Source organism: Diplodia corticola, assembly GCF_001883845.1.
Source record: "Diplodia corticola strain CBS 112549 chromosome Unknown scaffold1, whole genome shotgun sequence".
Classification (NCBI taxonomy): Eukaryota; Fungi; Ascomycota; class Dothideomycetes; order Botryosphaeriales; family Botryosphaeriaceae; genus Diplodia; species Diplodia corticola.
In genome coordinates, this window is record NW_017971480.1 from 592,085 (window position 1) to 615,754 (window position 23,670).

General features: G+C 57.6%; 10 protein-coding genes across 10 annotated transcripts; 4 read left to right on the forward strand and 6 right to left on the reverse strand.

Annotated features, from left to right (window-relative positions):
* Window positions 1–1,757: 1,757 nt before the first annotated feature.
* Window positions 1,758–4,731, forward strand: BKCO1_1000176 (dna replication licensing factor mcm6; the record flags this gene model as incomplete). Its single annotated transcript, XM_020269544.1, has 3 exons — window positions 1,758–2,056; window positions 2,109–4,563; window positions 4,615–4,731. 3 exons carry the CDS (start codon window positions 1,758–1,760, stop codon window positions 4,729–4,731), a joined length of 2,871 nt encoding a protein of 956 aa, XP_020135028.1.
* A 489-nt stretch (window positions 4,732–5,220) lies between these two features.
* On the reverse strand, window positions 5,221–6,261 carry BKCO1_1000177 (protein bcp1; the record flags this gene model as incomplete). The annotated part of the gene is made up of 3 exons (XM_020269545.1): window positions 5,221–5,787; window positions 5,848–6,084; window positions 6,163–6,261. The coding sequence occupies 3 exons, from the start codon at window positions 6,259–6,261 to the stop codon at window positions 5,221–5,223; spliced, it is 903 nt and encodes a 300-aa protein (XP_020135029.1).
* A 329-nt stretch (window positions 6,262–6,590) lies between these two features.
* BKCO1_1000178 (gmp synthase) lies at window positions 6,591–8,331 on the forward strand (the record flags this gene model as incomplete). Its single annotated transcript, XM_020269546.1, has 3 exons — window positions 6,591–6,660; window positions 6,713–8,236; window positions 8,294–8,331. The coding sequence occupies 3 exons, from the start codon at window positions 6,591–6,593 to the stop codon at window positions 8,329–8,331; spliced, it is 1,632 nt and encodes a 543-aa protein (XP_020135026.1).
* A 453-nt stretch (window positions 8,332–8,784) lies between these two features.
* BKCO1_1000179 (uncharacterized protein) lies at window positions 8,785–9,216 on the forward strand (the record flags this gene model as incomplete). The annotated part of the gene is made up of 2 exons (XM_020269547.1): window positions 8,785–8,917; window positions 8,996–9,216. The coding sequence occupies 2 exons, from the start codon at window positions 8,785–8,787 to the stop codon at window positions 9,214–9,216; spliced, it is 354 nt and encodes a 117-aa protein (XP_020135027.1).
* Window positions 9,217–9,589: 373 nt separating this feature from the next.
* BKCO1_1000180 (mfs transporter) lies at window positions 9,590–11,983 on the reverse strand (the record flags this gene model as incomplete). The annotated part of the gene is made up of 5 exons (XM_020269549.1): window positions 9,590–10,313; window positions 10,380–10,447; window positions 10,562–11,153; window positions 11,278–11,398; window positions 11,497–11,983. The coding sequence occupies 5 exons, from the start codon at window positions 11,981–11,983 to the stop codon at window positions 9,590–9,592; spliced, it is 1,992 nt and encodes a 663-aa protein (XP_020135193.1).
* Window positions 11,984–12,760: 777 nt separating this feature from the next.
* BKCO1_1000181 (uncharacterized protein) lies at window positions 12,761–14,129 on the reverse strand (the record flags this gene model as incomplete). Its single annotated transcript, XM_020269550.1, has 2 exons — window positions 12,761–13,353; window positions 13,412–14,129. 2 exons carry the CDS (start codon window positions 14,127–14,129, stop codon window positions 12,761–12,763), a joined length of 1,311 nt encoding a protein of 436 aa, XP_020135192.1.
* Window positions 14,130–14,769: 640 nt separating this feature from the next.
* On the reverse strand, window positions 14,770–15,267 carry BKCO1_1000182 (uncharacterized protein; the record flags this gene model as incomplete). The annotated part of the gene is made up of 3 exons (XM_020269551.1): window positions 14,770–14,960; window positions 15,034–15,188; window positions 15,251–15,267. 3 exons carry the CDS (start codon window positions 15,265–15,267, stop codon window positions 14,770–14,772), a joined length of 363 nt encoding a protein of 120 aa, XP_020135104.1.
* Window positions 15,268–16,430: 1,163 nt separating this feature from the next.
* On the forward strand, window positions 16,431–18,817 carry BKCO1_1000183 (uncharacterized protein; the record flags this gene model as incomplete). Its single annotated transcript, XM_020269552.1, has 2 exons — window positions 16,431–16,586; window positions 16,652–18,817. 2 exons carry the CDS (start codon window positions 16,431–16,433, stop codon window positions 18,815–18,817), a joined length of 2,322 nt encoding a protein of 773 aa, XP_020135454.1.
* Window positions 18,818–19,962: 1,145 nt separating this feature from the next.
* On the reverse strand, window positions 19,963–20,667 carry BKCO1_1000184 (uncharacterized protein; the record flags this gene model as incomplete). The annotated part of the gene is made up of 1 exon (XM_020269553.1): window positions 19,963–20,667. One exon carries the CDS (start codon window positions 20,665–20,667, stop codon window positions 19,963–19,965), a length of 705 nt encoding a protein of 234 aa, XP_020135191.1.
* An 858-nt stretch (window positions 20,668–21,525) lies between these two features.
* BKCO1_1000185 (chromosome alignment-maintaining phosphoprotein 1) lies at window positions 21,526–23,216 on the reverse strand (the record flags this gene model as incomplete). The annotated part of the gene is made up of 2 exons (XM_020269554.1): window positions 21,526–23,040; window positions 23,088–23,216. The coding sequence occupies 2 exons, from the start codon at window positions 23,214–23,216 to the stop codon at window positions 21,526–21,528; spliced, it is 1,644 nt and encodes a 547-aa protein (XP_020135190.1).
* Between the last annotated feature and the right edge of the window lie 454 nt (window positions 23,217–23,670).

Sequence of the window (23,670 nt, forward strand, 5' to 3'; positions counted from 1 at the left end):
GCAATATCCCTTTCGCCTGTGCCCAGTGACTCTCTGTATAAACTTGTCTTTGCATATGGATGTGCATGTATGGAGTATCAAGAAGTCTGGGATTACATTCATGATACGAAATAGCAAATTAGCCGGAGATACGATAGGTGTTTGTTAGGGCAAGCAATTCGGAGAGGGGGCCCAGAGGGACGTAGAAGATGAAGATGGATAGACCAGGCGCAATGATTCCTCATTCAGTCATGTGTAAAGCATCCATGTGAATTCCTGCTTTCCGACCCGTACCAGCCAAGGAAGTCGTTGCCCTGATGACGCAACCGCATGGCAGGCAGGCGCTGCCACCTCTGGACAGTGCCCTTCACCCCGCTCTTCCCACAATCGTCCCTCCAACCTTCTTCTCCTCGGCATCCCGTCAGTACCTATCCCCGACATCTCGACAATACCTACAGCCGTTGAAGTCCGCGGCTCCGCTCCGCGCTCGCCCACCCGCTCGCTACGCGCCCGAGATCCATCCGCGAGGAACCGCGCACGGTCGTTTCTCGGCCTCATTCCCGCGTCCGTGACGCACGTCCCCAACGCAGGGGAGAAAAAAACCGGTGCTCCACCCAAAGCAAAACCAACCACTGTGCACGTAGGGAAAAAGGGGGTCGGGCTTCGTTCCACCCATCTCATCATCTGTTGAATGCTTGTTCACCAAATGGCCTCTTCATAAAAGGAGTCAGCAGCCTGATTTTCCAACAGGTGCCTGATCCGTTTCGGATCAACCACCAGGGCTTGAGAAATCACGCCCCTTTAGCTCAGTGGTAGAGCGCGACACTAGTAATGTCGAGGCCATCGGTTCGACTCCGATAGGGGGCACATCTTTTTGCTCTTGCATGTCCTGGTGGTGAGGGAAGCCGGTGGGTGGGTGTGAATGCTTGCTGGGTGGCCTTTCGTTTTGTGTGTCTGGACTGTTGTGTTAGGCATGGGTTATGCGAAGTTACTTACATGTCTGCTTCAATACTGATATTAGGACGAAGAAATGTGCTGCTTCCCTTGATGCAGTTACGATTCGATTGGAACAAGGGGACAAGCTGGTATCCTGCCTCCTGTTCCCACCTTGTGGTCGAACCACATCTAGCCCTATATTTCACAAAATAAAGGGCGTGTGGGCAGCAGTGCTATCTCTACTGTAGTATGAGGCAATCACCTATGGCCGGAGGAACAGCTCGTTCAAGTTGCTGCAACAACATTTTTACAACGATAAGACGGTCCGCTCCATCCGCTGCTAGAAGAAACCCCGAAATAGATATGCAAAGTTTGTAGCAAGGTCAGACGGTTGGTGAGGACCCATAGAGGTCGGTGAATAAGTATAATGGCTAGCGGCGCTGTAAGTCTTTGCTCAAGTTGAGGAAATGCCTTGAAATGGTTACCAACATCCGATTTTTATTCCTCGGTCAACCTCAGGCTGTAAGTCATTAGTAGTGGAACTACCCCCTAAGACTCAATCTCTGACCAGCTATATATTCTGCTGTTTAGAAGTGCGGGCGTACCGAGAGGACATCAAATGAAGCGATAAGCTGACAGGGCGATGGGCTAGTCCACAAACGGAGAACAAATTGAGGTCCATACGCGACGCGCGACCAAACGCGACGCGACGCAGCACGCGTCTGCTCCGAGACTCAGCCGGGCGCGCTTTCCCGCTGAAAACACGGCGCCTGCGTCTGCTCCACCAAAACACTCACAGCTCTTCTCATTTCCCCGCATATCTCTCTTCCGACGTCGCCAACATGTCTTCTCTGGTAGATGCTGTCGTTGGTTCGGACAATTTCGGCCTAGATGCTGCTACTCCCGCCTCGGCAGCATCCCAAACTCCACGACGTCCCCGCAACCGTTCCTCTTCCAGACCACGAGGCCCGCCGTCCGAGAGCGCTGGCGCAAACAGTGATGCCGAAGGGTTCCCTGATGATGAGGTTGTCGGAGCAAGGGGAACTGCCCGCCGCTCAGCAGGACCGCGAACAGACATTCCTCGCGTTGTCGATGTTACGGGAGAGACTCTTGCGCAGAGATTCGAAGAGTTCCTTGAAAGGTCTGCCTACTTCTCTGATCTGGCCTGATCCAATTGCGCTGACAGTTCGCAGCTACACAGAAGAGCCTAGCTCATCGGGCGCGCCGGCATCGAGTGTCCAAACTACCGACAAGTACTACATTGCCCAAATCAATGGCATGCGCCATTACGGCCTATCTACCCTCTACATCGACTTCACCCACCTTATGAGACACGAGGATGGCGTTGTTGCCAACGCTATCGCGAACGAGTACTACCGCTTCCTTCCATACATGGCCAGATCCCTCAACAACCTGATCGCAAAGTACGAGCCGGAATACTTCAGAGAGCACAGGCAGCCCAACTCGACCTCCTCCGTCGCTGCTACCTCCTCGGCAGGCGACTCTGCAGGCGACGACTCGAAGCAGTCCAGCAAAACGCCCAACCAGCAGACTGACAAGCTCTTCTCGCTTGCTTTCTACAACTTGCCGCTGGTCAGCCGGGTCAGACAGCTGCGGACCTCTTCGATTGGAAAACTTCTCTCCATCTCCGGTACCGTCACAAGAACCTCGGAAGTACGCCCCGAGTTGTCGCTGGCCACCTTTGTTTGCGAAGTCTGCAATGCTGTCGTCCCCAACATTGAGCAGACTTTCCGCTACACGGAGCCCACGCAATGCCCTAACTTGACCTGCGGCAACCGTGTTGGCTGGCGATTGGATATCCGGCAAAGCACATTTGTCGATTGGCAGAAGGTACGCATCCAGGAGAACAGTTCGGAGATTCCCACTGGCAGTATGCCTCGGACAATGGATGTCATCCTGCGCGGTGAAATGGTCGACCGTGCGAAGGCCGGAGAGAAGTGCATCTTCACTGGTACTGCCATTGTCATTCCCGACGTCAGCCAATTCCGCGTTCCTGGAACTAGACCCCAGGCCACTAGGGATAACACCAACATGCCTAGGGGTAACGATGTCGGTGGCAGTGGCGTCTCGGGACTGAAGGCGCTTGGTGTGAGAGATCTGACCTACAGGATGGCATTCCTTGCCTGCATGATCACGCCAGATACTTCAACCCCAGGCCAAAGCGCGACACAGCAACTTCACGGACAGGCCGGCAATATTCTCGCCTCTCTGAATCAGACTGCACCCTCGGAAGTTACGCAGACTGGCGAGGAGGCTCAGGCGGAATACCTCTCCACTCTTTCGCCAGCCGAGATCGAGGATCTCCGCAACATGGTCCACACCAATAACATCTTTATGCGCTTGGTCGACTCGATCGCACCCATGGTTTACGGACACCAAGTTATCAAGAAGGGCCTTCTTCTCCAGCTGATGGGAGGTGTCAGCAAGGTCACTCCTGAGGGCATGGCTCTGAGGGGTGACATCAACATTTGCGTTGTCGGTGATCCCAGTACTAGCAAGTCTCAGTTCCTCAAGTATATCTGTTCCTTCCTGCCCCGGGCCGTCTACACGTCTGGAAAAGCTTCTTCTGCAGCCGGTCTCACAGCTGCCGTAGTAAAAGACGAGGAAACGGGAGACTTCACCATCGAAGCTGGTGCATTGATGTTGGCGGATAACGGAATCTGCGCCATCGATGAGTTTGACAAGATGGATATCGCAGATCAGGTTGCCATTCACGAAGCTATGGAACAGCAGACTATTTCCATTTCCAAGGCTGGTATCCAGGCTACTCTGAACGCTCGGACTTCTATCCTGGCAGCAGCGAACCCTGTCGGAGGCCGCTACAACAGGAAGACCACCCTCCGGGCCAATGTGAACATGAGCGCTCCCATCATGTCTCGTTTCGATCTCTTCTTCGTTGTTCTCGACGAATGTGAGGAAAGCGTCGACCGTCACCTGGCCGAGCACATTGTCGGCATTCACCGTCTCCGCGACGATGCAGTGCAGCCGGAGTTCAGCACGGAACAGCTGCAACGCTACATCCGTTTCGCCCGCACTTTCAAGCCCGAGTTCACGCCTGAGGCTAAGACCACCCTCGTTGAGAGGTACAAGGAACTGCGTGCCGATGATGCCCAGGGCGGCATTGGTCGCAACAGTTACCGTATCACCGTCCGTCAGCTCGAGTCGATGATCCGTCTCAGCGAGGCCATCGCCAAGGCGAATTGCGTCACAGAAGTTACCCCCGAGTTTGTGCGCGAGGCGTTCAACCTTCTCCGCCAATCAATCATTTCCGTCGAGAAGGATGATGTTGAGGTGGATGATGATGACGAGACGGCCGCCGCGAATGCCGAGGCTGGTGCTGACGCGGAAATGGGCGATGCCAACGCTGGAGAGGAGGCCGAGGCCTCTGCTTCTGCAACTCCTGCGCCTCAAAGAGAGAGGAAGAAGATTACTTACGACCACTACATGTCTATCCTGAACACGATGGTGCGTCGGGTAAACTCGGATGCCGCTATAGCTGAGGACGGTGTCGAGGAAGAGGAGCTGCTTGTCTGGTACCTGGAGCAGAAGGAGGCGGAGCTAGAAACACAGAAGGACCTAGAAGAGGAGAGAGAACTGGCAAAGAGGGTGCTGAAGAGAATGGTCAAGGTAAGCGTCACCCTTCGACCTCACAGATGCGCATTGCTAACAAACTCGTAGGACAACATTCTCATGCAGATTCGCGGCGAAGGCCTTATGGAAGAAGGCGAGGAACAGCAGCGTGCTGCTAAGGCGGTATATGTCATGCACCCTAACTGCGCTGTGGAGGATATGTAAGGCGGATGGAGGAAACAAAAAGGAGAGACCGGGTTCTTTCAGGTCATGGCGTTCAAAGAGGCATGTTGATACCAATTATCTGTCAGAGGGAGGTGGTTATGGCGATGTCTTGTTATTTGTTGCTTGCTTGTTGCGATTTGATTGTAGGAAGCAGTCGTAAGTTCTGAGCTGTCAGAGTCTACGAATACTTAAGGATGGCCCGCTTATCCGGCTTCAGGCTCAAAGATGGTCAACCCCCAAAGCGGATTTACGGCAAGAGTGGTGCAATCGAATTGGAGCCGCGGAGCTGTATGGTGTGGATTGTCCGGAGCGGGAGTCAGCTTTGAGGTGGTTTCAAGGAAAGGAAAAGAGATGCAGACATACAAACAGTCGTGCAGAAAGGAAATGCGAAATGATCATTACACACATGGCTTCTTCTATTTGCTTTTAATATCTTCATTCTTCGTGAAACTCACACTCCTTTATTTTTTTTCATTCTCAAGAGACTAACTATGCCTCTGCAGCAGGGCCACCGATGTAATCGGTCACCGCCTTCACAGCGCCGGCGAACTTGCTCGCTTCAATCAACATCAGGTGGCCCATGGGCTTGATGCCTGCATCCTGGAATGCTCTCTTTGCGTCCGACGCACCTTCCTCGCCCTGCTTGGTGTACTCGTACGTCGCATGCGCCAGCGCGTGCTTGTGCAATATCTCGTCTTCTGGGTGGAAATAGAAGACCTCGGCGCCACCGCTGCCGTCCTTCTTCTTCTTCTTGCTGGGCCGGTTGTCTTCCATGTCGAGCTTCGACTCGACCTCGAGGTAGGTCTTGGACGCGATGAGGTAGTGCGAAAACTGGTAGGGCTCCTTCTCCTCCAAGGCCCAGTCCATCTCCTCCTGCAGCATGGTGTACATGGGCGGCACAATCTCCGAGGGCATGTTGATGAAGCGCTCGGTCAGGATGAGGCCGACCTGGGCGGAGGAGGAGGGGTCGAGGAGGGCGGGGAGCTGGGCGAGGGCGGGCGCAGAGGAGGCTTTCTGAGAGAAGTATTTCGCAAGGTCTTTGATCACTTGCTTGTCCTGCGCATTGGGTCAGTCCACATGCATGCCGTTTTTTGCGCTCCAAGTATCACGACGGACCTTGTGCTCGTGCATGTTCAGCACGGTGAGGAAGGCATACGGATCCGACTCGATGCCGTCGACCTTGACCGTCGAGCCCAGCAGTGGCTGCGCCAGAATCATGTCGGCCAGCTCGGACAGGTTGAACATCTGGTTGTCGACGTCGAAGAGCTGGCGCAGCAGCGTCTTCAGGCCGTGAAAGTCGACGTCGGGCGACGGGTCGAACCATTCGAAGTCGACATTGACCATGTCAATGTCCTAGAGCTTGCCGCTGCGCATTAGCCATCGATATCGCCCGGTCATGTCCACGGCGCGCGCATGCGGCGGACAACGCACCTCGTCGCTCTCGTCATCGTCGTCATCGGCGTGGTTCTTGGGCGGCGGAGCGTCGCCCAGCTCCTCGGGGTCTTTCCTCTTTCTGCTGTCCTTGCCCATTGCTACGGATGTGCGCGCGGAGTGCTTCGTGAGCGGCGACGGCGGAGGCAGTGAGCGGTGGTTTTGAGTCCCAAGAAAACTGGAGCCGGGGTAGGGTTTTAGTCGTGGCTGCTTGTGCAGGCGGAGATGGCAGGACAGGCTGGCCATCTGTTTTCGATTATCTTATCGGCAAGCAGTCCGCGATAGCTCAGCCCTACGCGGCGCCCTTCCAATATTTTTTCTCTGGCGCGTCACCCACTAGCTCTCTCCCCTCCCCTCTGCGTCTGCAACACTCTCCTGAGCCCGCAGAACGCCGTCTCCACCACTCCCACCCACTTTGCACAGTCACAATGGCAGGCACCGGCGAGCTCCCTATCGAGCCTCACAAGACGTTCGACACCATCCTGGTGTTGGACTTCGGTACTTCTCCGTCGCGCGAGACTGCCATGCTGTGACTAACACCGCGAAAAAGGCTCTCAGTACTCGCACCTGATCACCCGCCGCCTGCGCGAGTTCAATGTCTACTCGGAGATGCTCCCGTGCACCCAGAAGATTGCCGATCTCAGCTGGAAGCCCAAGGGTGTCATCCTGTCCGGCTCGCCTTACTCCGTCTACGAGGACGGCTCGCCGCACGCCGACCCGGCTGTCTTCGAGTTGGGCGTGCCCATTCTGGGCATATGCTATGGTCTGCAGGAGATGGCCTGGTACCACGACAAGCAGGGTGTCTCGGCCGGCGACAAGAAGGAGTACGGCCATGCCTACCTGAAGGTCGAGAAGCACCCCGGCAAGGGCGCCCACATTGACAAGCTCTTTGAGGGTCTTGAGAAGGACCTTGAGGTCTGGATGTCGCACGGCGACAAGCTCTCCAAGCTTCCCGACGGCTTCGAGATTCTCGCCACGACCGACAATGCCCCCTTCGCTGGCATTGCCCACGGCACGAAGCAATACTTTGGCATTCAGTTTCACCCGGAGGTGACTCATACCCCGCGCGGCAAGGAGCTCCTGAAGAACTTCGCTGTGAACATTTGTGCGGCCAACCAGAACTGGACCATGGCCAAGTTCGTCGACCAGGAGATTGCCCGCATTCGCGCCCTCGTCGGCGAGAAGGGCCAGGTCATTGGCGCCGTTAGTGGTGGTGTTGACTCCACCGTTGCCGCCAAGCTCATGCAGGAGGCCATTGGCGACCGCTTCCACGCCGTGCTAGTCGACAACGGCGTGCTCAGGCTCAACGAGGCTGCCATTGTTAAGGAGACTCTGAGCAAGCACCTTGGTGTCAACCTGACTGTCGTTGACGCTAGTGAGCGCTTCCTCGGCAAGCTCAAGGGTATCACCGACGACCCTGAGAAGAAGCGCAAGGCCATTGGCAACACTTTTATCGAGGTTTTCCAGGAGGAGGCCAAGAGAATCGCCGCGGAGGCTGCCAACACGCCCAAGGCTGGCGAGATTGAGTGGCTTCTGCAGGGCACTCTCTACCCCGATGTCATTGAGAGCATCTCTTTCAAGGGCCCCAGCGCGACCATCAAGACGCACCACAACGTCGGTGGCCTGCTGGAAGGCATGCACCTCAAGCTGATTGAGCCCCTTCGCGAGCTCTTCAAGGACGAGGTCCGCGAGCTCGGCACTCAGCTGGGCATCCCGGAAGAGCTCGTCTGGCGTCACCCCTTCCCTGGCCCCGGCATTGCTATCCGCATTCTGGGTGAGGTCACTCCCGAGCAGGTCAAGATTGCGCGTCACGCCGACCACATTTTCATCGAGGAGATCAAGAAGGCAGGCCTTTACAGGCAGATCTCGCAGGCTTTCGCTGCCCTGATGCCTGTGAAGGCGGTGGGCGTCATGGGTGACAAGCGCGTGCACGCGCAGGTCATCGCTTTGCGCGCGGTTGAGACGACGGACTTCATGACGGCTGACTGGTTCCCCTTCGACGGCCAATTCTTGAAGCGTGTCAGCAGGAGAATCGTCAACGAGGTCGACGGCGTGTGCCGTGTGGTGTACGACAGTAAGTGCAGCGACATCACATCAGTCTGGTTGGGCGGGTTGGGCTAACAAGTAGCAGTTACGAGCAAGCCCCCGGGCACGATTGAGATGGAATAAGCGCAAAGCTGGGCTGGGCTGGTGGAGACGATTCTTGGCACAGAAATCATGGCGTTCAGGGAAAAGGGCACTTGTTCCTCAGATAGAGATCCAGACTCGGCGATTGGGCCTTGGGAAGATAAGCACAATGCAGCCGCGCAAGCAGCAATGATGCCCAGTGCGGGCCGATTTCCAGTTGAGCCGGCGATGATCCAAGGGCAGCGGCTGATCTCGCGTGGGACGATGGCGTTTGCGGAGGGGCTGGAGGGGCAATGATGCAACCGCGCGGGCATGGGCCGGAGTGACGTCACTACGTCATAGCCCGCGCCTGCGGGAGGGACCTGTATAAAATCTCTCCTCAACGGCCTTCTCTACTTTGCACTACCAACACACATCTCTGCGATACCACATTTCCAGCCTCTCCACCTCTTTCGTCTCCAACCGAAAAATCAACCCCCCATCACTACCACAACCATGTCTTCCAACGTCGGCTCCCACAACATCTACGAGGATGGTGACCAGAAGAACTACAAGCAGTCGGAGCTCAACACCGGCGAGGAGCGCTTCCACGAGGGTCAGGTCCACAGCCACAAGGCTCTCGACTCCAGTACGTTGCACCGGTCCTCACCGAACTTCCCATATATGCAACACACTCGAACACTGCGCTAACCAACAACGACAACAGAGGATGAGCGTACCATCGCCAACAAGCTTGCGCGCGAGGAGAAGCGCCAGAACGAGCCGGTGCCCAAGGACCTCGAGCAGGTCCAATACGAGAAGGACGCGACGTTGCCCGCCAAGGCGCACGGCAACGACCCCAGCCGCGGCGCCCAGCTCGACCAGGAGCTGCGCGAGGAGGACGAGGCGGCGCTGAAGAAGAAGGGCCACTGGGGCTCCAAGCAGTAAACAAAAGTCTTTTAAAAAAAAAAGTTCGGAAGGCTTCCTTCTCTGGCTGAAAGGGTATGGCGTCATGGGTATTTGGCTACCCAAAGAAGGGTTTTTTACATTTCAGTTCCCTTGTATTTATATATCAGGTTGATTGCATGCTGCATGCAAAAGCATCAACATGAATGAGATCACGATTTGATGCGAACGATGGCATTTTCTCTCTTTGGAGCCACAGTGATATATGAGGTTTGATACTTTTGCTGCGACATGTCGAAAGCTTAATTGCATTACAATCGTACTTGATTCTATTCCCAAACCGTGTTAAAACACCAAAAACACTAAAAAATAAAAACTCCATCAGGCCTTATACTTCTTTTTTACACTAACATTATTAAAGCATATACAAAAACTCTTCCTCCTCGCGCCCTCTCGCATCCCCGCCGCCTCCAACCAAGGGCACCCCCAACTCGGCTTCATCCTCGCCGACGCCGACGTCGACGTCTTCTCCCCTCATCGCCCCGCGCTCCCTCCGCCGCCGCCGCCGCGCATTCTCCCTCGCCAAGACGCAGCGCAGGCCGGCGGCGAGCACGGCGGCGCACATCATGAAGCCGGCGCAGGTGCCGAGGCCGCGCACGTAATAAGGGCCCTCCTCCTCGGGGAACAGGCGGGTGCCGAGCAAGGGGCCGCACTGGCCGACGACGTTGAGGACGGCCATGCCGGCGCCGCGGCGGGTGGCCGTCTCCTGGTTGTTGAGCGTCCAGGCGATGATGAGGGTGACGGCGGAGAAGAAGCCGGCCGTGGCCGGGTAGAGGGCGAGGTAGCGCAGGAAGTGCGTCCAGGTGACGGCCGGGGGGTGGGGGTCGTCGGTCGGGGAGTTGGTCAGCGGGTCCGATTCCGATCCTGATCCTGGCTGTTGGCCGGAGGAGGAGGAAGAGTAGTAGCCGAGGAGGCAGATGAGGGTGAAGGAGAGGCTGGCGAGGAGGGCGTGCAGGATGAGCGGGAGGGAGCGCGTGCGGTAGCGGTCCGAGAGGGAGGCGGTGGCGAGGACGGTGAGGAAGGAGATGAGGTAGGGCGGCGCGGAGAGGGCTTGCGACGTCAGGGATGTGTAGCCCATTCTGGTTCACACGTCAGTCATGTGGGTTTGGGGGGAGGGGGAGCTCTTTTCGACGGTTTCTACGGACTCTTTGATGATGGTCGGAAGGAAGACGGGGACGGAGGAGAAGGCAACGTTGCAGCTGAAGAACATGAACTGCAACAGGAGAAGATTGTCAGCAATAAGCTTCGTGCTGCAGGAGATCAAGGATAGCAAGGGTCAAAGTAAGAGATACAAATCTCTCTATCTCCTCCTACTACTACTACTTACCGCGGTGAGGTAGCACTTCGGATCCATCAGCGTCTGCAACACCTCCTTGAAGTCCACGCCTCTCTTCTTCTTCGTCGTCCCCTTCCGAAGGCTGCTGCCACCCTCGTCCTCTTCATCCTTCTCCCTTGCCGCAGCCTCCATCTCCCGCTCCCCGCGCAGCCTCAGCACCGCGACCTCGCGCTCGCGGGCGCTCAGCCAGCGGGCCTCGCCGGGGCCGTCGGGCACGAAGCTCCAAGCCCAGATGGCGACGAAGAGGCTGGGGAAGCCCTCGACGAGGAAGAGTAGGCGCCAGGGGGCCCACGGGCCGCCCTCGCCGAGCTTGGTGATGAGCCAAGCGAGGGTGCTGGCGAAGGACGTGGCCAGCGGGGCGGCGGAGATGAAGAGGCCGGTGCGGAAGGCCAGCTCGTCGCGGCGGAAGAAGAAGGACAGGTAGAAGGGCACGCCGGGCCCGAAGGCGGCCTCACTGACGCCGAGCAGGGCACGCAGCGCGATCAGGGTGCCGAAGGAGGTGCTGAGCGATTGCAGCGAGGCGATGAGGCCCCAGGAGAAGACGCAGATGGGGATGTAGATGTGTGGAGGCACGAGGCGGTATCTGCGGGGGGGAGAGACGCGAGAAGCGCTTGTGTTAGCTGGATCAGAGGAGCGCTTGAAGAGGGAGTTGAGGGAGCTATTTAATGTACTCAAAGCAGACAGGATAGAAATGCGGGAGCCCGTACAGGAGCGTAGAGAACTCGAAGAGAATGTATGTGATGTAGAAGGACGTGAGCAGCCACTCGTACTGGTCCGAGCTGAGAGACAAATCCCTCGACATGCCCGCGATCTTCGCGTTGCCGATGTCTGCGAGAAAGAGAGGGTTGCGTTAGCTCTAGCGTCCAGCCATTCGCCATGCCCTCTGCTCCCGCTCCCAAGCACAGCGCAATGGCAGCAGCACATACTCGACCGGTCCAAGAAGCTCAGCATGTACAACAAGCCCATGAAAAGCACAAGTCTCCGATCCAACCGCTTCACCACGGCCGCCTCTTCGTCCGGCGTGTACAGCTCGAAGTCCCGCCCGGCGTCGTCGGCGTCCCCACCACCGGTTCCGCGCCCAGGCAGGAAGCGCTTCTCCTCCTCGTCTTCTTCATCCTCGGCGTCCTCGGCGTCATCGTGCCTGTTTCCGTACTCCTGCTTCCCTCCCAGCGGCGTTAGCTGGATACTCCTGCCGTCCCCCTGGCCCCTGCTGCCGCCGCGACCCCACTCGACATCGTCGGCGACATACGGCTCGGGGTGCTCGAGGTCGAGTTCTAATTCGAGGTCGGGATCAAGGCTGTCGCCTGTAGAGCCATTGTTCGAGGAGGAGCTCGGGGGCGTGTTGACGCGGCGAGGGGCGGGGGCGGAGGCGGAGGCGGAGGACGACGAGGGGGACGCGTCGGCGGCGGCCATTGCCGACCTGGGATTTTTTTTTTTTGGTTCGCAACGGAGGCCTGTTTCGGAAGGCGGCAGGCAAAGGAGCGAATCGAGGTCCGTCGCGCTTGGGCGTGGGTCAGGGAAAATCAAAAGAAGGGTTGGACGGGGGGGGATTGATGGCTGCACAGCTGAACGGAGCTACCCCGGTCGGAGCGGGGGAACATGATTCAGCGAGTGGCGTCCCTCACTAGCCTGTCGTTGCACAAGCATGGCTTCTACGCTGGATGCCGACTCTGGAATCACCACTACTGCTCACTCAGCGTGGAGAGCCGGCACGGGTTTCAGGGTCCTGTGCGATTGGATCATGATTTTAACCGTTATTGGAACCTATCTGTCCCACTACCGCCCCAGCCAATGAGAGCCCTGCACCACCGCTACAGTAGCGCGACTAGCATCACCTACCCCTGACGACGCCCTCGCTGATTGGCTCTCCCTCCTCGCTAAGCCTTGACTTTTGGTAGAAGAATTCCCGGTAAAGGAAAGAAAAAAGTGAAATGAATCGACAAAACATTATTGATGCATGGAAAACTGGATGAGGAATGCTCGCGTGGATAGCATAGATGGAGCTTGCAACCCTCCAGCGAGAATCGCATACATGCTCGGGGTTTGGCATGTGTAACAAAAGAAAAAAGCCCTCGATACTGATCGAATGCGTGTTGTTTTCGACGCGCTTTGTTGAGGTGGTTGTCGTCTTTTGATACGTCGACGTGTGGACTGTGGATTCAACTCCTTGCATCCTGCGCCGTCGTCTCTTTACCGATGCTGCGGGCATTGATCTTGCACCTCCTTGTCGTAATCATCCATGACTCCCTTCAGGTTCGCCATCTTTGTCCGACAGTGCATGACAACGATGGCAATGGCGATAGTGTCCCAGATGTCGTAGTCGATGTTGTCCATGTGTTTGCAGAACAGTTGGTGGGCGCCCGGCCGCTCGTGTCCATCGTCTTCATCCTGCAGTACAACAAAGCTGACCATCAGGTGGCTGGCAAGGATGCCGTAGATGGTGGGCGGGGCGCAAAGCTGCTCGACAGCGACAACGTTTCCGCCGGCGTCCGTTTCCTCGCCGATGGCTAGGTTCTCCCTCCATTCCTGCTTGAGCTTGGTGAGACGTCGCGTCATCCTCTCCTCGACTACTTCAGGCTCAACGTCTGCCGGGACGGAAAGAAGAGCGAGGGTTGGGGTGACGTCAGAAACGCCGGCATCAGCAAAGGCCCACTTCATATAGCCATCGATCGCTCGACGAATCAACTTTTCCGGTTGACGCGAGGGTGGAGGAGTGACCTCCTTCAGAGTAGCATCACGAGCCCGGGCGGGGGTGTTCACGAGCAAGCGCAAGGCTTTCATGGCTGGATACCATTGTCAGCAAACACCCTTCGGATGAGGTCCAATACAGATCGCACTCACCCCTGAACTGGCTTCCAGAAAGCGCCTTGATGTACTCATCCTTGGGGTCGTCGGCGAAGAGAATCCGAGGAAATGAGTCGAAACTGAGGGTCCAAGGCTTTGGCAGAATCGCCTCCCAGCCGCGCATGGCGATCTTGAGGTACACCTTGATCGGGTCCTCACCGAAGCCTCCCTCACGCATGATTTGTGCGTGCTCGGCATGCTGCGCGCGGGCTTTCTCGCGTTCGAAGCGCTTCAAGTCGGCCTCGTCGAAGGGCTTGTCGGGCTGCACGCTGGACGTGTCCTTGGGTGAGCGCCCCTTGAACTGAGGCGAGGGATAGTGAGCCAGAAGGTTCTTGTTCCTAGGAGTCGTCCAGAGTGGTTTCGGATCGTCGGCAGCCAGCACCGAGTTGATGTAGTGCCATTCATCGGTATCCGCATTGAGCTCGCTATCCTGGGTGAAACTGGAGCTCAGCTCTTCCGGGCCATTGGTGAGCCGGGAGGATGGCGGAGTGAGGTAAGAAGCGACACCGCCTAAGAGCTTGCGTCGCTTGTTCGGCTCATGGTGCGAAGCTCGGGAGAGGGGACGCTTGCCATTGGAATTGCGGCTGGGAGTCGTAGGGGTCGTGGGAGTCGCGGGGGCCTGCGGAGCGCGATGCAACCAACCTCGACGCTGAGGAGTACCGCACGGAGTGAGGTAGCCTAGGATGGTATCCTTGAGGCGTCCGAAGAGAACCATGTCTACGGTGGCGAGTTGCTGGGTTTTTTTTCTTGACGGCAGACAATGTGAAATCAAGGTGAGGACCCCTCGGTCACGACAAAGACGTGGGCAGGGAGCCGACAAAGAAGCTGCAGATGCAGGCAGAAGGCGATGCAGACGACGAATCGAGCTCTGCAGACGAGAGCGGCAAGGAACAAAGAAGGAGGTGTTGAAGAAGAGGGTTCGGGTCACGGAGGGGGGTCGAAGATAAGAGTGGCGAGAAATAGAGGGGGACAACAGTCCATTGAGTACAATACCAGCATGTCCGTGCGGGCACAGTAGGGCGGAGTGAAGGTGAAGTGAAGGTGAAGTGAAGTGAGGTGTCGTGCAGCGAGGGAAGGAACGGAGATGACGCGCGTGAGCATGTGACGTGGTGCTCGGCAAAACTGCCGCTTGCGGTTCCTGCCTTTCAACGTCAACCCTCTCGGCGCGCCGCTCACTCGACCCCACACATCACCATTGCAGAAACGAGTCCCGTGGAGCGTCTTTCCATTGTTTTATAGTCCGCAAGTACTTTACTGGAACCCGACCGAAATCATCCACACACCCTGCAAATTACGCCTCGTGCGCACCCCTCGCCGTCATCGTCGTCATTTCCGTCAGTCATGATGCACTGCGCTCAGTACAGTCCGACGCAGATGTCACCGCGGACGCGGGCCGTCAGGTGGATCTCGGCCTCGAGGTCGAGCTTGATGCCCACGAGCAGAGCGGCGTCCTTGGGCTTGCCCTCGGCGTCGGTGGCGCCCTTGAGCAGAGTACCTGTTGGGTACATGTCCATCAGTATCGCCGACTCAAACGACTTCTCCTCCTCTACAGCAGGCGCCATGTGAGATTACAAACGAGACCCGCTGCAATGCTGCCTGAAGAGGAATGCAACACTCACCCGCAGGCTGGCTCAAGCCGCTCGACTGAGGAGGCGTCGGCAGGTGCTCGGCCGCCGGGTGGGCCAGAGCGACGTTCCTGGGCCTGCGCCCACCGCGGGCCTGGCCTTCGGCCGAGGACGTGTCGGAGCCGTAGTTGCGCTCAGCAACTGCAGCGCTGCGCACCACGTCAGTTCAACCCCGGAGCGAGGAAGCCAAGAGCTGGGAGATGTGTCATACGGAGCGGTGTCGGCCATTGTGATGGTTGATGGGGCTTGCTGAGGTTGTTGAGGCTTGAAGAGTGCGGACTGGAGTGGAAGGATGCTTTGTTGAGTCTGCTGTCCTCGATGCCGTCCGAGACCCTTCTTTTATAGATCAAAGGCGGCACGGTGAAAGGGTAGTACGTGGTCTTTACCGGCCATCGGCTGCCCGCATCTGTGCTGGCACTGCAAAAGCAAGCCGGTATGCAATGCCAAATGCCTCTGGGCCCGGCGGTTATCGTCTGATCAAGCCAGCAAAGCACCTCTGCTAACAGAAAGCAGGCTGGATCCTCTAGTGTGGTGTTCTGGCCGGGGAGCTGGCGCCGTGCTTTCCCCAATACGGAGGCGGAGTCCAAGCCGGCCGGCGGCTGGCGGGACCAGGGCGCATTCCTGAAACTCGAAAGGCATTGGGCCATCCAACGTACTGATCTGAGTGTCTCCTGACATTTTCTGGGATGCAGCCGCTTGGGAGACCCGACAATGCGGCCGGGGAGAAAAAGAAAAATGGCCTCGAGCTCTAGCGGCAACCCGCCCACGCTCGTGCGTCCGACCGTGTAACATCTTGTACCAGGATGCTCACTTTAGTGGCCGCGGGCCGTTCCGCCGGACCAGAGCCCCCACCTGGCCAAGGAGGCCTTGCACGGCCTTGCAGAAATGCACGTAAGGGTGTGCAACCTTGGCTCTATTGTCAGGCCACATCCGCACTCCGCACGCAATAAGGCTCCCGATGCGCGTCAGGGATCCCTCTTCGTGCCAACGTCCGCCTAGCCCTTTCACCGGATGCCATTGGACGGGCCGGCTGACGCGCTACGAATGCAACGAATATGCTTTTGTCGGGCGAGAAGCTCCAGCCCTCCATTTGTCCGGGTGTCGTCGCGTTGTCAGATCCCCAAGATTTGCCGCAGTCTGGGCGCCCGCGCCAACGTGTCACGGCGTACTGCACTTAGCAACGGCTCCACTGTCAACCTCGCCCTCCCCTCGACCGGTTGCTGGCTGCTGATCATGAGACCGCCAAACACCGAGAGAAACTCTGTCCTTAGTGCGTACGCAGCACCTAGGGTATCACTTGCCGCTGGCTCCTTCTCTTCCCCTCTTTTTCCAACCGCACCGACGACCCTATGGTCGTGTCTATGCTCCTGGCGCTCTCAAGCTGCCCAGCCATGTTGGGGACGCAGGAAGCAATCCGCCAGAGCCAGGCGAAGGAGAAGCGCGAGGAGCATCGAGCCCGTAGATGCAACCTCATAGTCGGCTGCGTCAGGACCTCAGTCCGGAGCCGCGCAATCAATGGCAAGAAAATTGTCCTTAGAGACCACAAGGTGCCTTAACCCACCGCCTGTTGCTTTGTGAAGACTGTGAGTTGACGCTCGAGCTTCTCGCGTAGCTGTACATCGACACCGAAAACGCTGCCGAGACGGATGAGTCCTCGGGCCATCCCTTCGCAGGCTACTATCTCCCCTACCCTGACAGCGAGTACGAGGGGCTTGTCAGCACAATCACACACATAGCTCCAATTCTCAATTGGATCTACATTGACAAAGATACGTTCGAGGTCAAGTATGGCGTTCGCGACCTCGCCCAACCTCATCTTACCGGCCCATTCGACTGCACCCGCCAGGACCGCCGGTTGACCTTCGAAGACTGGGAGGGTTTTGTGGCTGTCGAAGAGGCACCCATGACCTGGGCACTTTACTTCGACCGAGATGACACTGGGCTGAAGGGGAAGATCCCACCTGGGCAGAAGGTGCTGGAGGTTGTCCTCACGCGGCAGGAACGGAAGAAGCTGAAAGAAGAGGCTCAGAAACCCAAGGATACCGACAAGGAAAAGGCAGAACAGGCTGGTGACCACCAGGGTTCCTACATCCAGGGTGCAGCAGCTGCTGCTCAGGGCGCCGCTCCCGACGCCGGGCATGGTGCGAGCCCGGAGCCATCGCAGCCACATGTCCTCTCAGCGGCAGACCTCGCAAAGCTCAAGATTGGAACCACTGGGCCGTCGTCGGTTTGGTCGGATCATGTGGAAGGCACCGTCAGTTCTCCCACGGAGCCATGGGGCGCTGCGTCGATGTGGTCCAACCAGGAACAACAGGCGGCTTCTGGGGCGGCGAGTCATTTGGCACCCTTCACTCCAAGCAGCTCAATCTACGGTGACGATGATGCTGGCACGGCGGTCAGCATTGGAGTGCCCGAGGAGACCACACCCGGGCGGACCGGATACCGACAGCCATACGTGGAAGACGAGGCCTCGGCCACGAAGGACCTCATCATGGAAGAGCCCAAGAAGGAAGATGTACGTGCCATTGACGCCTTCGAGGGCATCAGGCCAACACCAGTCGGACCGGTGGCCACTGAGAACCAAGAGGCGATGGATGCGGGTGCTGGCGCCGAGCCACAACCCGAGCCCGAAGACGTGGAAACGGTGGGGTCTGACAGTCTGAAGGCCGAGCCACGGATCGATCAGCAGGCGAGCATCGAAGTTACGTCAGACACGGGAGAGCAACTCGAGACGAGGAATGCAGATGCCACACAACATGACCAGGATGGCTTGAATGAGATCCCACATGATGGGCACAAGGATCCCGTCGACAGTGAGAAACATTCGCCACAGGAAACGTCAGATCAGTTGACTACACCACAAGTGGATTTCCAGGTATCGCACTCAGACCACGATGTCCCGCCAAAGGAGTCCGTTGCAAACGGTGATATCGCCGCTGACAAGACGGATGGCACTACGTTTGAGCAGGACAATGTCATGGCGGACCAGAGTCCCACCGAAGCAGAGCTTCAACTTGACATGGCGCCAGCTCTCAAAAATGACGGCGTCACTGCAGCCGACGGCCAGCGGCCTCTCGCCATGCATACTGAGCTTGCGCCAGTGATGGAAGAAGAGGTTAGAGAGCCCGTATCCACTCCGGTGGAAGCGATGCGGCAGCTAACGCCTGGACTGCACGGCGCTGAACCGCCATCTCCCGTTGACAACCTTCCCGCCTGGGCTACGCTTCCAGAGCCGTACTGGAAGGCGGCACCTGCCTCGCCGCCCCGATCTCACTTTTCCATTGAGGAGCCCGACACACCAAGGCAGCGCAACTTCTCTCGTCCCCAACACAGCATTGAGTCGGAATCATCGCTGAGGCGCTACAAGTCCAATACTTCGACAGATGATGAGAGATTGTTCCGGGAGGATAGTGCACCGCCGGTCACCATTTCCAGGGAGCCATACCCGGTCGAGGACGACCCAACGTCGACAGATACGTCGTTGGTCGACACGTCGTACACGGCGCATTCGCCCTGCGACGAGGAGGATGCGACGGCGGAGGCTTCGGAACAGCAGGCGGCCGAAGGAATGGAACCGACGAGCACTCAGTCCAGCGTCACTCTCGGCGAGCCAGGATTGCAAGGTAATCGAGACCAACCGCACGGGAAGGGAGCTGATGGATCCATGCAGAGCACATCAACAGCAGAAAGGCCTAAGATGAGCTGGCGACGGTCGTTGGCGTCGCGGCTCAAGGTGTCCAAGGAATCTGTACTCAAGCGTTCTCGCACATCGTCATGAGGGAGAGGTCAACTTGGAGGTCATTTGCCGCGTTGGACAATTTGCCAGTACCAGTACATACCAATTGATTGACGAAGCCTTTCGGAGCCTATCAGCCTGACGATTCCATCTCCGCTGCAACGTGACAGCTCGAGGCAGGACTGCAAGGTGGTGGCGGCTGCGGCGGCAGCATGGCGCCCGAAGCGGAGGCAAGCTTTGACCGGCGGTGTGGCTGCATGTCGCACACTTCATCTTTTCTCACGCCATCGTGTTGTGTTGGCGGTGATACCGCCGGCGGTGGAACACATGACGGCCTCCATTGTTCATTGTTGCTTCTACACAGCATAAGGACACGTATGTACAACACGAGTCAACGACAGAGCCGTTAAGCCATTGAGAACAGAAGAAACCAGAAAAGACTGCAAGAGTAAGCAGCAGGCGTCAATGGCGGGCCAGCAATCCTTGTAAATCCCGCTCGCGGCAACGACATGTTGCTGTCGTCCACAATTGCTCCTCAAACCTTCCGTCGCGCAGAGAAGAAAAAGCAAAAAGAAACACTTCTCCACTCGGGCCCGCATTAGCAGCTGCATGTACCTGCAGATTGCGCCATCATGCTCCGTTCACTGTCCCCGAGAGCTCGGTCTGGCCTGGCCGCCAATCGATCCATCATCCCCCCGCACCCCAGCCACCAGCGCGATGACGAGGGGGTTTTTTTTTGTTCCCTGCCGCTCAGACCCACACTTTTCTGGCCCGGTATGTGATGTCGGCATCGTCACCGCTTTAGTTACGCGCGGTCGTACATATGCGCGCGGTACGACCCTGGATATTTCATTTGCGCTTCAACTTCGGCCAGGACGAAGGGAGCAGCCAGCTTGCTTTTTTTTTTTTTCCCCTCGGCCCAGCGGAAAGTGAGAGTCATGATGTGCATGGCGCTTCTTGCAGCCGCGCCTGTTGTTTGGCCCGATGGTTCTCTCCAAACGGCTTGCGGATAGCTTCCCGGTGTATGTCGAAGACGGCGGCGGATGATCGAGGGTCCTGATCTCTGAAGCTTCGATGACTGACTGACAGACAGACAGCGCATCCGTCTCCACCCTGCATCTCTAGCCCAGCCGCGTTTGCGATGGTGCGCTATGGATCACGAGTTCTGCTGTGGTGTCTCATGTCGACTACAGGTCGGTCTCCTGGAACCACGAACCATTCGTCAACGACGTCGTCCCCTGACCATCTGCCGGCGCGCCCGCCGAGGGCGAAGAAGCCTCGAGCACTCCACCACCACCATCATCATCCCCGCTCTCCTCCTCCTCCTCCTCCTCCTCCTCCTCCTCCATCGTCCACACATCCCGACTCATCTTCGTCGGCTCCGGCGCGTAGTACGTCCGCGAGCGCAGCTCCTCCGCATCCGCACCCGCATCTGCACCATCACCATGACCATCACCATCATGCCACGGCGCGCGGCGGACGACGCCCCGGACCTTCAGCCCCTTGGCGCCGGGCGGCGGCGGCGGCGGCTCGCGCTTCAAGAGGCCGGTCGCGCCGAGCGGCCACGGCGTGCCGCACGGGACGCCGCCGTAGACGTGGCGGCAGGCGTTGCGCAGCAGCACGGGGCGGCGCAGGCCGTCGGCGGCGCAGACGCGCGAGGCGGTCGAGCGGGCGTCGACGTCGTCGTCGTGGGCGCCGTCGTGGCCGGCGTCGCGGTGGTGCATGAGGCGCCGCAGCCGCCGCCGCGCCGCCCGGCCCGGCCCGCCCGCCTGGATCGACCAGCTGATCTCGGGCGCGAGCAGCCAGGCGATGCATTCGGGGCTGGTGCTGCACAGGGCCGGGTGGAGGGAGGGGGATTCCGGTTGCGTTATGGGGCGGAGGTCGGTGTCCATGTTGGTTGGCGGGTGGTTGGTGGCAAAGATGGTTGGTTGGAGCGTGGGAAGTTGATAGAGGCGAGAAGAAACTCGAGAATGGGGAGGGATGAAGGAGAAGAGGGTTTGGAGCCCCGATGGCTCTTTTACCGGCACTTGATGCTCTAGGGGCCGTTGGGTGATTGAGGTTTATCCGCCCAACTGTACCATGGTTCGGCTTTGTAGACAGATATTCACCATGACCACCGTGTCGATTTCGAGTTGCACGCAGACTTTGACGCCTTGGGGTGGCTTTCGGAGCTGTCTTGTTTCTGCACTTGGCTTTGGCAGCAGTATTAGGACGATCAGTCTGTAGTACATCCCGATCGTTGACATGGCGAATGACCCGCTGGTACTATCTGCCAGTTGTTCAAGTGGCGCATTGCATCACTCTACCAGAGCAAGAAATCGGGCAGCAGACACAGGTACCCCGGTGTTTTCCCTAGAAAGGGCGCCTACTTTGGCTCTGTTATAGGCTATTCATGCCCTTACTTGCCGAGTAAGCAAGGCTTAAAGGTGTCCTGCCCTCTAAACACCTGCTAGACTTGCATCAAGTATTCCACGTGCTCAGTTGTGATTCGCAAACACCGCATCACGGAGCAGTGTCTTGGAAATTAACGTTTGTTTCTCTTACAGCGTGCTGCGGAAAATGCCTTGGTCCGATGCAGGCTCCCTCTGGGCACGGTTGAGCTAACTAGAACCGAACACAAAACACGCAGACCCCAAGCTCGAAAACGCCATAAAATGCCAACACACCCTCCCTTCCAATAAACACACTGGATATCATGCACCTCCGTCATCCAGCCGGTGCTGCTCTTCGGAATACGATCAAGTGTTCGCTCAAAACAAGAAAACTGAAAGGGGGTTAACACTGCAAATTGACCAGACCGTGTGGCCAACTGCTCCCATCACATTGATGATGCCGCGCAGTCCTCCAGTGGTAGACTGTGAAGCGCCTCTGTGACAATCAATGTAGGGCACCGATTCCGCGTAGGAGCAGCTGGGCTGAGGCCTGCACTCCTGGAGCTCAACCGGGGATGCGCGGCTCAAGTTCTCGAGATGAGAGAAGGCTTCGTCAATGTCGTCGCCGTTCAGCGTAATGGCGAAATCATTTTCTCCATGAAGCTCAAGGCTATCGGATTTAGCCTGGTCCAAGGCGGAAGCGAATAGAGGTGCATCCGAGGGGTGAGCATGACCGAGACCGGGAATCTTGCGGTTCGGCGCCGGAGAGAGCTCAGGCCAGTCTGAGGTCGACTTGGTGGCAGGCAGGTCGGCAATCTCATGCTCGAACTCGGTGGCCGAGCTGTATGTGCCGAGGGTAGGCAAAGGAGGGGAGCTGGGCCAAGGGGACGGTTCCTCGCTGGAACTGTAAAAATACGCGTTGTCTTGATCAACGACGTTCGCGGGAAGGCAGCCACCGTCGATCTCGGCTTGGAATTCAGCCTCGATCCTTTCCTCAAAGGTCAGACTGTACTCCTCATCGGCGTCGTATTCGCTTTCGAGATCGTAGGCCTGGATCGAGATCTCGTCGTTGTCGTCACTGGTGGGGACGATGATAGCGCTTGCTCCGCTGGTGTCCTCCATCTCATCGGCATCATCCCCATAGTCAATGCCGGAGACGTTGCTCAGAGGTGACGGGCGAGGGTAGAATGCCCTGCCGTCCGGTCCAGGCTGACGAACCTTGATGCCGTTGGGTATATACATGTCCTCTGGGACATCCTCATCGTAGAGCTCCTTGAAGCCAATCGATCCACGAGGCAACTGTGGGAGCGGAACCTTTCCACCCGTGGCCTTGCCGGGGTAGGGGATCTGGGCAGCGTCAGGTACTGCGTAAACGTGGTCGATGGCGCGTTGCAAACAAGAAGCGACGCGTGGCTCGTCCCTGTGCTCGAAAAAGTCGTCCATGCTCATGCTCAGTCTTCCCTCGATGTCGTGGAAGATGCCGGGCGACATGACCCAGCAGGCGACCTGTGGGGAGGTGGTCGTGTACCCGTACCAAGAAGTTGTCTCGTCGGTAGGGCCGGGGTGGAGGGGCTCGCTGCTGATGGGGGAGGCGGTTCCAAGCTGCTCAGGCTCAGGCACTGTAGCTGGCTCCTCGAACAAGCTGTCGAACGAAGAGGTAGTGTCCTGTTGCTCAGGCTCGGACACTGCGGTGTGTTCTTCAAACAGGCTGTCGGCAGAACACGGTTGACTCTCTTCCCAGAGCTGGTGCGTCTCAGCCTTGGGCGATTCAGCCGGGCCTTCCTTGGGTGTGACATTTACGATGACAGGATCGACGTCGCTCTCGAGAGGGAAGAGCTCGCCGTCGGTGGGCTTGGTCGACACGGGCTCAGCGACTTCATTATCCTGAGCAGTCTGCTTGGTATTAGTCACTGAACGGAGTAAGAATTGGTGCGGCTTACAACATCTTCCGGGTTGAGGGCAGGGGAAGTTGAAGCAAGTGCCTCAAACTCATCATCCCAGTTCAGGCCTCCGAGGGTGCCGAACTGCTCAAGACCAGTAGCGAAGTTCATGGTGGAAGAGGTAGACATTGCTCTGGGATTTGTTAACGAAAGTGGTTGAACAGGGGGGAATGAGATTATAAATGTGTGGCTTGAGGCTGATATATTAAAGTGTATGATACGGCGGAGTTTCTTTGGAGTAATCTGAGTGAAAGTGGGTGGATGCTTTCAGGTTGATGGAGAGCAGATGGTCGGACAGTGCCCGACGGTTCCTCTTGAGATTGCCGCAAGCAAGTGATTGATAACCTTTCTCGCTTCAGATTGTTAGGACCAGAGGCCGCGGTGGAAGGTCATGTGTTTACCATATAGCTACGGATGGGGCCACCTTGTGTTAGTGACTAGAGACCACACAGCGCGGCCGCGGACGCTACCGCTGGTGTACATGAAGTCAACAAACCACCGGAAGACCCTCCAAGGATCGGTCGTGAGCAAAGAGGTATCAACCTGTTGGATTTACACATTTCTCGTTGTGCTGCACAATCAG